Source organism: Linderina pennispora (genome assembly GCF_002104995.1).
Source record: "Linderina pennispora strain ATCC 12442 chromosome Unknown DL89scaffold_13, whole genome shotgun sequence".
NCBI classification, from domain to species: domain Eukaryota; kingdom Fungi; phylum Kickxellomycota; class Kickxellomycetes; order Kickxellales; family Kickxellaceae; genus Linderina; species Linderina pennispora.
In genome coordinates, this window is record NW_024468261.1 from 286091 (window position 1) to 300010 (window position 13920).

The 13920-nt window shown below is 55.0% G+C and overlaps 5 protein-coding genes across 5 annotated transcripts; 3 read left to right on the forward strand and 2 right to left on the reverse strand.

Moving 5' to 3' along the window:
- Positions 1–444: 444 nt before the first annotated feature.
- DL89DRAFT_212625 (CCAAT-binding transcription factor, subunit B) lies at positions 445–657 on the forward strand (the record flags this gene model as incomplete). The annotated part of the gene is made up of 1 exon (XM_040884227.1): positions 445–657. A coding segment is annotated over one exon (213 nt), but the record flags the coding sequence as incomplete, so codon positions are not given.
- A 214-nt stretch (positions 658–871) lies between these two features.
- Positions 872–3620, reverse strand: DL89DRAFT_269570 (aminopeptidase). Its single transcript, XM_040888346.1, has one exon. The coding sequence runs from the start codon at positions 3576–3578 to the stop codon at positions 918–920; it is 2661 nt and encodes an 886-aa protein (XP_040741065.1). The 5' UTR covers positions 3579–3620; the 3' UTR covers positions 872–917.
- A 2919-nt stretch (positions 3621–6539) lies between these two features.
- On the forward strand, positions 6540–7914 carry DL89DRAFT_269572 (WD40 repeat-like protein). The gene is made up of 5 exons (XM_040888347.1): positions 6540–7031; positions 7064–7124; positions 7156–7415; positions 7441–7545; positions 7589–7914. The coding sequence occupies exons 1-5, from the start codon at positions 6667–6669 to the stop codon at positions 7851–7853; spliced, it is 1056 nt and encodes a 351-aa protein (XP_040741066.1). The 5' UTR covers positions 6540–6666; the 3' UTR covers positions 7854–7914.
- A 15-nt stretch (positions 7915–7929) lies between these two features.
- Positions 7930–9590, reverse strand: DL89DRAFT_294926 (T-complex protein 1 subunit eta; the record flags this gene model as incomplete). The annotated part of the gene is made up of 3 exons (XM_040890571.1): positions 7930–8566; positions 8598–8911; positions 8967–9590. The coding sequence occupies 3 exons, from the start codon at positions 9588–9590 to the stop codon at positions 7930–7932; spliced, it is 1575 nt and encodes a 524-aa protein (XP_040741067.1).
- Positions 9591–11255: 1665 nt separating this feature from the next.
- DL89DRAFT_285795 (uncharacterized protein) lies at positions 11256–13112 on the forward strand. Its single transcript, XM_040889837.1, has 3 exons — positions 11256–12123; positions 12169–12463; positions 12549–13112. The coding sequence occupies exons 1-3, from the start codon at positions 11272–11274 to the stop codon at positions 13100–13102; spliced, it is 1701 nt and encodes a 566-aa protein (XP_040741068.1). The 5' UTR covers positions 11256–11271; the 3' UTR covers positions 13103–13112.
- Positions 13113–13920: the final 808 nt, after the last annotated feature.

Genomic DNA, 13920 nt, shown 5'->3' on the forward strand with positions numbered 1-13920 from the left:
CAGCCGTGGGTGCCAAATTCAGCGGCATAAAAGAAAAGCTAATATTCAGATAACAAGCGCGCATAGACACCAACACAGCATATAAGCGAGTCACGGAATAAAGCGATGAATCAATCGTTCGACTTTCACGCCTCATACGGGCTGCCCATGGGCACAGACACATCGGCAGCCGGCACGCTCGACTACACGCAGCAGTACACGGCCGAGCTGGGAGCCCACGGGCTGCTGATCTCCCAGGACGAAGGCACGTCGGGGCTCTCGGCCAGCATGCCGGCATCATCGGCGCCATTGATGCTCGGCAGCTTCGCCGACCCGACGTCGGCGGCGGTGGCGGCAGCGGCGGCGGCAGCGGCAGCAGCGGTTGCCAATCCCGCGGTGGCGGCGTCGCCCATGGCGGTGGAGGAGGAAAGCACCAGCGAACACGATCAAAAGCCCGCCGAGCAAGAGGAGCCGCCGCGCGAGGAAGAGCCCATGTATGTCAATGCCAAGCAGTACCATAGAATCCTGAAGCGGCGAGATGCGCGGGCCCGGATGACAGCCGAGCATCGGATGAAGGTCTCTAGGAAGCCGTATTTGCATGAGTCCCGCCACCAGCACGCGATGAGGCGGCCGAGAGGCCCTGGTGGGCGGTTCCTGACGGCGGCGGAGATTGCAGCGCTGGGTAAGACGGAGGGCGATGACGAGGGCGCCAGCGCCAGCCTGGAACAGCAGAAGAAGAACAGGAAGAGGAAGAGCAAGAAGAAGCAGCCGCTCGAGTCGCCCGAGGTTGCGGTCAAGGAGGAGGCAGGCGACGGGCAAGCGTCGGTATGACAAGCAAACCGGGCGTGCCCCCTCTTCCCGCCAACTTTGTAATTTTTTTTCCTGCCTTTGGGAAGCGTTCGAGGTTATATTCAAAACAGCACAAGTGAAATGCAAAATTAGAGCCCGCTGCTGGCGAACCACGCGCGCACATCCTCACGGTCCTTCTCGAACCACGCGGTGCTGGCGCGGATCTTCTCCAGGCTCTGGTCAATGACGCGCTGGAACTTGGACGTGTCGTGGGCAGCAAAGTACTGCTCGATCTCGTCGGCCTTGTCGCTGCCGACGAACTCGCTGACACACAGGCGCACCAGGATGCCCATGTAGTTCATGGACGCGCGGTACCGGGCCACCAGCTGGTCAAAGCTGTCCTGGTACCACTGCCACAGGCGCTGGCGGTGGGCCGGATACAGGTTGATTGACACAATGGCCTGGTGCAGGTCCTGGTTGCGCACGTGCTCGGTCATGGCGAACTCAAACAGCTCGTCAATCAGAGCCGGGTCGGCAGCAAAGCCCAGCGCCGACAGCGCCGACAGCCGCTGGTCGATGGGGTTGGTCTCGTCCAGGTAGTACGACTTGACCTTCTCAAACTCATCGCGGCCGCCTTGGCGCACCACAGCCGAGAACACCGACCGCAGGGTGTCGGTCGTCAGCACAGACTTGTTGCCAGCAAAGAACTCGCCGAACCGCCGGTTGGCCTCGGCCACGACCTCCTTGTCGCCGCACGTGCCGGCATACCGGATGGCCAGCGCGCGCAGGCGGCTGACCAGACTGTCCTCGTCGGCGCTGGCGGCGTCCCAGCCCAGGCGCTTGATCAGCGGCGAGAACAGCGAGCACGCCAGCGCATGCAGCTGGGCCTGGCCTGCCGCGTCCTCCAGCGACCACGCCGAGTGCAGCGCGTCCAGACGCATCGAAATCTCCTGCCACACAATGAACTCGGTCTCGTTCGAGTAGGCGCGCAGGAAGGTCAAAAAGTCCGACGTGCTGCTGTGGCCGCTCGAGGCCAGCGCTGCGGCGTCGGCGATGATACCGATGCGGTCGTTGGTCGACAGCTCGCCTGCCTCAATGGCCTTGGCCAGGTTGGCAACGGCCGAAGCCGGGTACTTTACGCGGTAGATGCCGACGGTATCCTTGTTCAGCTTGTACCACTTGGATGACGACACGGCCACGTCGACGGTGGCTTCGCGCTGTGTCAGCACATCGGCCGAGGGCGAATCGGCAGTCTCGGATGTCACAATGCCCAGCGGCACGCACCACAGCGTCTTGTCGTCCGCCTCGGTCACCTCACCCGAAGACAGGTAGCGGTTCTGGCGCACGGTGATCTTGTCGCCGCTCTCGGCCTCGGTCACGGTGACGATCGGGTAGCCGATGGTGCGGGTCCACAGCGCCATGAACTCGGTGACGTCGACGCCCGATGCCTCGCTCAGCGCAGTCCACAGATCGCTGGTCGATGCGTTGGCGTACTTGTGCCGCTGCAGGTAGATGCGGATGCCCTTCAGGAAGAGATCGAGGCCGATGTACGAGCTCAGCATGCGGATGGCGCTGCCGCCCTTCGAGTACGAGATGGCATCGAAGATCTGGCTGATGTCCGACGAGCGCTTGACCGGCACCTGGATCGGGTGCGACGAGTGCAGCGAGTCGAGGTTCAGTGCGCGCTGCAGATCGTCGACCAGGAACTGCGTCCAGATGTGGTACTCGGGGAACACGTGGTCGACGGCCAAGGTGCCGACCCATGTGGCAAAGCCCTCGTTGAGCCACAGCTCGCTCCACCACTCCATGGTGACCAGGTTGCCGAACCACTGGTGCGCCAGCTCGTGGCTGACAACGTAGGCGACCTGCTGCTTGGCACGCGAGCTGGTCGTGGCCTCGTCGACCAGCAGAGCAACCTCGCGGTACGTGATCAGGCCCCAGTTCTCCATGGCGCCAGCCTCAAAGTCGTTGATCGCGATCTGATCCATCTTGGGCAGCGGGTACGCAATGCCAAACACGTCGGCAAAGTACTCCAGCACCTGCACAGCAACGTTGAGCGCAAACCGGCCCTTCTCGCTCTTGCCCGGCGCTGTGTACAGACGGCAGGGGATCGGGCGCCCGTTGTGCTTGCCGCTGGTGGTGGCCTCGATGTACTCCAGCTCGCCGACGATAAAGGCCAGCAGGTAGGTCGACATGATGGGCGTGGTGTTGAACGCAACCTCCTTCAGCCCATTGCCCACCTGCTTGGTCTCGCGCACATCCATGTTCGACAGCGCCGTCAGGTCCTCCTTGACGCGCAGCGTAACATTAAACGTGGCCTTCTGCATGGGCTCGTCCCAGCACGGGAACGCGCGCCGCGCATCCGTGGGCTCAAACTGCGTCGTGGCCATATTCTTGGTGTTGCCCTCAGCATCCGTGTATGTCGAGCGGTAGAACCCAACCATCAGGTCGTTGAGAATGCCCTTGAACGAGATCGTCAGCTCTGCGTCCGTTGCCGCCGGCAGCGCCTGTGCAAACGCCACATGCACTGTCTCGTCGCTCTTCTCCAGCGTGATGCTGGCGGCTGCCAGCGAATCGGAGCCCAGCTGCGCCGCTGCCGGACCGGACAGCGATGCCGATGAGATCTCGAGCTCGTTCGAATGCAGCACAATCTTGTCGGTGCTCTCGTTGATACGCACCCGGATCTTGACCGAGCCCGTGTACGTCAGCGCATCCAGGTCGGGTGCCAGCAGAATGTCGTAGTGCACCGGCGTGACGTTGGTCGGCAGGAGCTCGCGCTCCTCAACGGGGTTCTTGATTGTCGTGCACATGGTAAAACGCGAATTCGGAAGTACTACAAGCCAGAGAAAAAACGCAAGCAGCGGGACGATGAATAACGTGGTCTTTACGAATGGAAAGCGCTGTTGTGCAGTAGCCGTCTTGAGCATTTACTTTTTGAATAGAAACAGAAATAAAGTGCCAGTCAAAGGAGGAGAGGTGGAAGGTCAATGGCCGTTCCTGACGCAGACAGATGGCTCACTAGCACAAGGGCTGGAGAGGCTTTGGAGAGAATCGCGAGCGGTAGAGCCGGGATGACGTGTGCAGTGGTTTAGGAGCAGCCCAAAAACGCAGAAAAGGCAGTGGGCTGCATGCAGCGCACAAGCATGAAGCTGCAAAGGACAACAAGAATGAAGCTGCTCAGGACAATAGGCAGTTTCACCGATTGTTTGGGCCTGCTTACCTTTGCGAGTTGGTAAAGTGGTCGCAGCCAAAGAAGCACAAAAAATTACAGATAAGAAATGTAGTAGGGTCTGAGCGCTGCTGGAGGCAAGATGGGCTCCACCCTGCTCTGGCCTTTTATATCCAGCCCTCGGGCACATGGCAGCGTGCTCAGGATAAGGGCCGGGTGAGGTTATTATTCGCCACAGCAGCACTTGGGTGCCGTGCATTTCTGCACACTTTGAAACCTCTTCTCGTGGCCATGCAATAGCGCAATAAGCGAAATGAATTCTCCCTCCCCATGCATGCCTCGCTGCATAGATGAGGTCCCTTGAAATGCGTGCTGGGTCCCTGTAGACTAGCCCGATGGAAACGATCGAACAGGCCGTGTGAAAAAATGGCGCGCTGGCTTCGGACATTGCGAGAGAGAGGGACAGGCAAGGCTGTTTGGGATTGCCACGCTCCATTTGAGGGCAGGCGGAGCCGCTAACGCGAAGCACTTGAAAGGTTTCGTCCCAATCCCAGCCCGGCATTCTTGGGCCGGCTGCCGCAAATGGCAGGTGCGTGGGAAACATGCCGAGCGAGGGACCTGAGGGATGATGCACAGCTGAGGTTCATCCTCCATCTCTGTCCCCCACCGGCCGGAGCCAAGTCTCCGCCAGCCCGGAGATTGCGATTGCATCTTTTTTTTTTTTTTCGCACGCCGGGCCAGGATCGATGCCGGCTTTTGGGCGCAGCACGTTTTATGGCTGGAATCTATCTTCCAGGAACTGCGATCACGTGGTTCAGCCATGTGATGATCGAGATATTCGCTCGCTGACACCTCTTTTCGGAAATAACTGCCCAATGTCCCATTCACACAGTAGCATCCTGATCACTTGTCCTAGACATTTCATCCGGATTTGGCTGCGCTGGCACCGGCCGACAGCGAGATGCCCAAAAATAGGCGCAATAGAGGCGACCCAGCCGTTTCTATATACAGCTTGGGTGGCTTTTCCTTTCGCCGCCAAATATCTCCCAATAGGAATCAGCGCGCGGCAGGTCGAGGACCCAGGTAGGTGGCACATGTTTGGGGGTGGTGGAAGAGGGGTGGTGCGCCGGACAATAGCACATGCCAAGATAACTCGGCACTTGCATATTCCCTGGCCACTTGCCGAAAAGCGGAATGGACAGTCTCGGCTGGAACATGGAGCAGTAGTACGCCATGATACGCTCTTACAATCATGCCTCGAGCCTCGCCTTTCGGCATTCATCGATGCCTGTGTAGCACGAGACACCATGGCACCTTCCCCCGCAGGGGCTGCCATTGCTGAAGCAAGAATGGCCAGGGGATATTCATACTCTGCGGAGTATGTGGGTGTTTATGCGCAGTGCGAATGATGGAGCTATGCCCGGGGTTCGGCAATTGCTGTAATTGACCTTCGCCACAAATTCATGTCTCAGGTTTTCCTATTATAGAACACCCGGATATTCAAACCGCCGCCAGCCAGACAAGCCCAGGGGGAATTTGACCAGCAAAGGGAAAAATCTGGCTGCAAAGAGAAACTGCGCCTGGTATAAAGCGAGTCTCGAATTCAGTGTGTCAGGTTCTTCTTTCACGCTTCATCACCAGCCGCGCGATCGCACTATTTTGCTTTTTACAAAACGATTCTAACTTGCTTCCCCCATCCCCTCTCCCCTCTTTCTGCTGCAAAAAGCGTTCACTTACTAGCAGCATTCATTCTTGTCCATTCTCTTCCCCCTTCTTGCCGTCTCCTCCGTATTTTTCATATAAATAGCACTGGCGCCGGGGCCTCCTCCTCGTTTGGATATCCAGTAGTCCTCTCCTCCTCTCCCAATCCACATACACTTACATAATCATGCCGGCACATGAGCTAGCACCGCTACGCGACTACCCGGTCAGACACCCGCCAGATCCTCCTCAGGATCCGTACTGAGTCCTCCAATCCGTTCGTCGCCAGTCTGATCCGTGGGCCTTTTTGACGCCGTTGCTTCCTGTAAAACAACATCCAAAAATTGTACTTTTGCACTTTCTTCAGTTCGAAAAATGCATCAGTCAGCATTTCATATTACATTTACTATCGTCTCTTCCGATTTCTTTCAGTCTCAGACCCATTAATAAAATGTTATAAACCTCTACTATCTCTGCACAGTTTAGTGCTAGGTCGTGTTTTTGTTTGAAGTGCGATTATCGTGCAACGTTTGCGTGGCCTGTTCAAATGGAACAAGGAATACCGACATTATTTCCTCGTGCTGTACGGACATGCTGCTTTCTGGACGTGTGCCTTTGAAGAAAAAAGGGGGGAAGCTGGTCCATCCTATTGTACAAGAGGGCTTGCAGTCCAGAAGCTTTCGCCCGCCTGTCCGCTAGCACGTCCACGTCCCTCCCAAGTCCCATCCTTTGCTCTACCAAACCTCCCAGCCGAGCCCGCTTGCGGGGTTCTCCCAGCGGCGGGGATTATCCCAAGCGGACGAGCATTCCCGCGACTCGCATGGCATGTGTACCAGTGAGCCACAAGGGGAATTCCAAAGCACTAGCGAAAGGAAGCGCTTTTTTCCCTAGCTGGATGATTGCAAATCGACGCACACAGCAGTTCACGCTTTTCTTTTGAACCACCTGCATACTGCTCTTTCTGGCTTTCTGGGCGCCAATTTCAGTTTTGTTAATTTCGCACTCGTCTTTGCACAACACATTTGACAATGGAGAAGGAGTTTTCTATCCCGGTCAATCACGACGATTTCATTCACGACGTCGCGTACAACTTTTACGGCACGCGTCTGGCGACATGCGGGTCCGACCGGAGCATAAAGATTTGGGACTGGAACAAACAGACAGGTCTGTGGGTGCTCAATGAGTCCATTTCGGCCCACGACAGCTCGGTGCTCAAGGTAAGCTGGGCGCACCCCGAGTTCGGGCAGGTCCTTGCCTCGTGCTCGCTCGACCGCACGGTCAAAATCTGGATCGAGCAGGATGCAGCAGTCAAGGGCAGCACTGGACGCTGGAAGCTCGCGGCAACGCTTGTTGAAAGCACAGCCGCCATACACAGCATTGCCTTCGCCCCCGAGTACACCAACCTTACCATTGCCTGCCTGCCAGCTCCGACGGCACCGTCCGCTTCTACTCGCCCACCGAGGCGGTCAGCCTGCGCAACTGGACCGTCAGCACACAGCTCGTGGCCGAGCCGCAAGGCCACGGACTCGGACGGCCCGCTGTGTGTGTCCTGGTGCAAGTCCAGGTTTTCCGCACCAAACATGATCGTGGTCGCCGGAAGCAAGGGGAACAGGGTGCGGGTATTCCAGCTCATCGCCATGCGCTGCGTCGAGGTCCTGGAAATCGACAAATATGACGCCCACGTCCTGGACGTCGACTGGGCGCCATCCATGGGCAGGTCGTTCCATCTGATCGCCACCGCCTGCGCCGACGGACACATCCGCATCTACAAATTCTGGTCCAGAAGCCATGCCCACGCGCAGCGCCCTCGAGGACTCGCTGTTCGTCCATGAGGACTCGGATCTCGACCACGATGACGACGATGACGACGACGACGTCACCGGCGAGGAGTCCAGCGATAACGAGTCGTCGGCCGATGAGGATGACGAGGACATGCGCATCAACGGCCAGATTGGCGAGCATCCCAGAGGAGAGCAAAGACAAGTCTCAGGCGAAGCCCGTCGACAAGACTCCCGCACCGCGCGCAGAGCTGGTCGCCGACCTCGCTGCTGAGCCCACAGCGCCGGTTCGGCATGTGCGGTGGAACAGCACTGGCACTCTGCTAGTGTCCAGCGGCGATGACGGCGTTACCCGCGTCTGGCGGATGAACATCAACGGCGACTGGCGCGAGTCTGCCGTGGTCTCGGCCGAGAAGAGCTCCGCCGCTGCCGAGTAAGGCGGTTCTTTATGAGATATTCGGAATTTTTTTGTACTCTTCAGCAAAAAATGGCTTTGTGTTTTCCTTTTTGCGCTTAGCGCGGCATCTGCATCTGCGGCATCCCCTTGGCCTGCGGCGACTCCGACTGCTGGCTGCTGACTGTCTCGTCGACGCTGAGCACCAGGCACGCGGCCTCAACGGCACTGGAAATCGCATTGATCTTGACCAGCGCTGGCTCCCACACGAACTTGGCAAACAGATCGGCCACTGCCTCCTCGTCGATGTCCACGCCGTACCACTTGAACTTGTCGGGATCCTGCGCATGGCGGGCACGCAGCTGCGTGATAAAGTCCGTCGTGTCGAAGCCGGCGTTCTCGCACAGCTGCCGCGGGATCACCTCCAGCGCCTTGGCCACCGCCGTCAGCACCAGCTGCTGCTTTCCCTCGATACCGCGGGCTGTGTCGCGCAGGAACCGCGACACCTCCATCTCGGTCGCTCCGCCGCCAGCAACCACCGCCTGGCTCTTGACTGCACGCCGCACGACCATGATCGAGTCGTGCAGACTGCGCTCGACCTCGTCGATGAACTGCTCAGCACCGCCACGCAGCACAATGGTGCACGTCTTGGCCTCGGGACATCCGCGGAACATGTTGAACCGCTGCCCGCCGATCTGCCGCTCCTCGAACTTGGCGCATGTGCCCAGGTGCGCTGCCGTCAGCCCGCTCACCGTGCTCTGCGTGCGGCAGCCGGTTCGCCTCGCACACGCGATCCATGTCGTCCTTGGTCACACGGCCAGCGCAGAAGATGCTGCGGTCAGCAAAGTACTGCGTCGCCAGATCACCGATCGGCAACCGCGACAGAACGACACTGGCGCCTGTCTCAACAATCGCCTCCAGCTTGTCAAAGATGATCTTCCACTCGGCATCCACCACCGCCTGGTACTCGGACACCTTGTCTACGCGCACCTCAGCATTGTCCTTCTCCGCCTTGAGCTCCAGCTCGACGTTCAGGCACACAATCTTGGGGTTGTCGAATGACTTGGGCTGCTGCTCAAAGCCAGCGTACGAGAACGACTTCTTGAACGCAACGCCGTCCACCAGAATACGAGTCCTGCATCGCACCGCCTGGGACCTTCTTGATCCCGATCATCTCCTCGTTCAGCTCGTCCTGATCCAGGCGCAGCACCGCATCAACCACCATGGTCTTGAAGAACTCCTGCTGCGATCCAATCAGCTTCGAGTTCATGCTCGTCGCCGCGCACTTCTCCAGTAGCTCGCGGAACTTTTGCTTGTCCGACCGGTCCACACTGACCGCCAGCTGCTTGATGTGCTCGATCGCCAGCTCTGCCGCCTTCCGGAAGCCCTTGATGATCACCTGCGGGCTCACTCCCTCGTCAACAAAGTCCTTGACCTCCTTCAGCAGCTCACCCGCCAGTAGAACCACGCTGGTTGTGCCATCGCCCACCTCAGCATCCTGCGCACGCGCAATATCAACCAGAGTGCGTGCTGCCGGCTGTACCACATCCAAGAGCTTCATGATCGTTGCGCCGTCGTTCGAGATTGTCACCCGCTTCTGGCTGTCCACGATCAGCTTGTCCATGCCGCGCGGACCGAGCGTTGTGCGCACAGTATCGCACACCGCCAAGCACGCAGAGATGTTCGACAGAAGCTGGGGCACGCCCTGGGATGTGTCAGTGCCCTCCTTGAGCACAATCACCTGCGGCTGCATCATGGGCATTTGGTTGCGTCTCGCCATTCTTTGTTGTTGTTATGAGCTGTCTGGAAATGTAAGGGATTACAAATAACGGACGCTTCTCTGTTCTCGTGTTGGGCTTAATGTGTGCAAGAACGCAGGAAAATGTGACCGAACAGGAGATTGAAAAGTAAGAAAGCGCTGGCTGAGTCTGTCGGGCCTTTTTTGCCTCAATGTAAACACTGGCCAGCTGAACCGAAGTACTTGGAAGCTTGCCGTAGTTTTTCTCAAGATCCTGATTTCAGATCAGAGACGCTAATCGGAGATCACTGGGGTTGATGCCATGTTGTGCACTAAGTGTCAAGGATAATGGCATGTTGATTGGATACATCTAATACTGATACCAATATATACACAATAATTTGTTCCTCGCTTTATCCACCTCGTCGATGTGTGAGATAAACTCGCGAATCCGAATCTTGGGGCTGCTATTCCTCATGTACGCAGCCTCAATCGGCTCATCGTTTACACCAAGCACATATATGCTCGGCAGGATTGCAGTGAGACCCAAAACCGAGACCACACACAGAGACTTGCACGAGCAGATGTCCAAGCAAGTGAGCTTTGATCCAACTTCATCTGAAATTTTGGTGACCGCCTCATCAATACTGTAGAACCTGATGGTAGAAAAGCATACTTGGGTCATAAAATGAACAGAGCAGTCATTCACGGAATGGACTCTCAGCTGGCAGTACATTGGCCTAGTAGCTGGATATCTGAAACATGTTCCTTGCTTCTCATCAACTTTTCACTTCGCAAACATACTTTCACTATTCTATTACAGAAAGGCTACGTGGAGAATGGCAATGGTGCGGCAGCAGACACAGAAAAATGATCGGAGCACAGTGGGGGGGGTGATACTGCCTGGCTACTCGGTGTCTTGGTCAGCAACAAAATGTACTGGGTGACCATGCATTCACATGGTGTTCAACAAATTGATCCTCCAGATCCCTGGTAATTCAGCGTAAAAATAAATAAGCAAAAATGCACGTAGCGGCAGTGTAAGTGAGTAAGAAAATAGTAGAAAACCTCATGTAGTACTTTTGTATATGCATCACGTACAAACACCTGCGTGCCTCCAAGCACAACTGCCAGAACAATGGGCAATACCTGAGCAACGCATGATCACCTTTTCGCATCCTTTCATCCCTCCTGCATGCCTGAGTTTCACCTGGTGTGGTTTAATCATTCCTAAATTATATGCAAGTAAAACATTAGGGCATTGTGTGCTTGCGATTGGTGCTGTTTCCAAGCATAGGTGCTGACCTAGGGGATGATTGGCTATCAGGTATATTGAGAAACAACTTCTCATAAATATGACTGAGAGGAAGAAGGGAAGCTGGCCGTATGTCTGGGCCTTTGTACCTATGCGGTTTGGTCTGCCCATGGTGGCGCAGAGGGACTCCGGACCCCGAATATTAACAATAGACATTAGCATCCACGCTCAGCACTATTTCTGCTTGTCGGTTGCCTGCTGACACACACATGTCCTCTTATTGCCATTATTGCAGAATAGAGTCCTTATTGTGATAATAACGACGGTTTACAATTGTAGAATAAGGACGGTGGTGCATGCAAAATTAGAAATATCTGAAGCGGTACGATATTAAATAGAGCGCATTCTGGCGAGTACCCCATCGGCCCTCCATAGCCTATTTTCTAACAATACTCGACAGAAACAACCATGTCTATCTACCAAGTTCCAACAGGCATTCTGGAAAAAATCTTTGGCTTGGCATGTACTGATTTGGTGCCGATGCGCAGCAACTTCTATGGATTGCGCGACTTCATTAGCCTCTACAACACCCACAGAGACATCAGGCCACTACTGCCTAGGCCACCTAGACAGGTAGTTGTATTCGAACACCGCTCTGCCCTGTCATGCAACGGACGCGGTTGCCATGCGTCCCCTTGGCGCACCAGTGCTAATTGGCTCATCAGCCATGGATTTACTGACGAGGTAACCCAGATCTTGGTTCTTATGGAAAACAGGCGGTGTTGCTGCAGACCACCAATTCTGAAGTTGCTTAACATACTACGCCCAGAATTCTTCGACTGGAGCAGTCTCCATAACCTCCGATTCATTGGTCCGGGTGTCTTCCAGCGCGGCGTTGGTGTATCTGACAGGGATATAGTCGAACAGGCATCGTTTGACAGCCGCATGTTCTCCACGCTCATCCCTACGATTACATCAATGAGTTACAGCTTGATTCAAAGTACAGTTTCAAATCCTGTTGATTTTCGTAGCGCGCTTAATCTGAATCCGTTCTACAAGATGCTGTACACAGCATACGTGCCACAGCTGGTTGAGGTTCAAGAGATACCTCCTGTTGTTCCAACACGCCCTCTCGGAATTCTCCCACAGGTTGTTTCAGTTGAGCTTCACGAAGAACACTTGAGAACCATCGGTGCCCTGCCAAGATACGCTGTCAGGCAGCTGCGCAAGATCAATATACTGCGCATAATGAATGGCATTCCATGGGACTTTTTTGCTCTGACTGGTGAGCGGTCTCTTGTCTTTGAAAACGTCGAGGAGGTGTGTCTCAGCTTTGTACAGATAAGACACACCTTGCTACGACAGACACCCAACAGCGGGCTCGATATTCAGTTCCCAAGCATCAGATCGGTAACTGTTTCTCACTCCTGCCTGCTATACGAGGATGTTTACAGGCTGTTCCACAGGCGTCTGCCAAGATCCCTATACATGGTGGAGGACCTTCAAGGACTCCAGTCTATCGACCCAAGGATAGTGGCCGGCGTAACCGATTTAAGGGTTTTTGCCAACGTGTATGATGCATTACCTGGGCGGCTGCCGCGCGACATTATCAATCGGTTTTTCCGCAGCCCGTCAATTGTCACGAGAGCCACGCTAACTGGTAACTCGATTCCGTTCTCTGACTGGATAGCCTGGCCCATGCTGATAAAGCTGATCATTGATCTGAATCCAGATGACCTGCACAGACTTCCAGAACTCATCAGATGCCTCCCTCTCTTACGCCATCTCCGCATCCTCCACCAGAACTACTAAAGCAGCAAGAGCACGCGAATACACATGGCATCTTGAAGATGAAGAAAGGAGCACAGCATCAGGCAGCAGGCAGAATATCCATAGACCACAAGCATCATTGAGTAGGCTGCCAGCTATCGCGCCAAGACCTGCCAATGGCGAACCACAAGCGAGCACTTCATTTGTCTCCAGAGATACCTCCAGGATCGGTGTGGTCTCGGCAAGCATGCAGCAAATTATTGCCCCGCTTCCACTACCACCTCCTAACCCAGATCCGCCTGTGGATGTCCAAGTCTTGCCACCTCTCAGTAGACAACTGAGATGCCTTGACATCGCAATACCTAGCAATTTTGTTGTTGAGGTCCTCGAGAACATCATTCCACGACTGCCTTGCTTAGAACGCATCACAGCGAGACGGACGCAGGCAGATGCCATTCGGCCATTTGCTAGACAGCACATCAAGGGGATATATGTGAGAAGGTTTGCGGACCAATCTGGAGACAACTAACAACTCTTCCCTATTTCTGTATTTAGTGTATCATGTATATTACAACCTAGCTCTGATTGCACAGCACATGGTAGAGATACAAATAAACCACGACGGTATACCTGACCACACTGATCGGCTGTCATGAAAGCTTGAATGTGGCTTATGCGGTAATCATGACCGAAATGCCACATTTTTTCCATGCGCTGCGTAATTGTGAGCCAATGCTGAACAGCTTGCATTAGTAAATCTAAATTTAGGAATCAGATGAGCAGAATAGGAGCAATTTGCTTTCGCAAATGCCACTCTGGGCAGACGAGCAAAAGGCAGCCCTGAAGCTGTAAACAATGATCCTGAGCGGATAACAACGAGGCAAAGGAGCTGGTGGATAGCAAGTGGCGTCACGGTGGGTTATGAGCTGGTGGGAAGTTTGCTGGGAGAAAAATTTTCCGAGTAGCTGAGGTGTTGTTGGCAGCGAATTCTTGGAGTCTCTTCATCGTCTTATTACTTTTATTTTCCATACCTCTTCACTTCACAAGCAACATTTGCATTGCACTTGCACCTATGGATGACAGCGACCGTACTATCATTGGTGGTATTCCCACTGATCCCATTCCCTATGAGCTCATGTATTTGCATTCGCTGCAGTAACAATCTATAAATGGCCAGCTAATAAAAATATTCAACACCAATCACGACATGCATATCAGTCATTGAACCCTGTACAGCTTGTCGCCCATGGGTCAGCAGAGACATACAGGTACGAGTACTGCACATGGCTGCTATATTATCAGTCTAAGGCATACTGATTTAAGCTCCTGGACAGCGTCAGTTGCAAC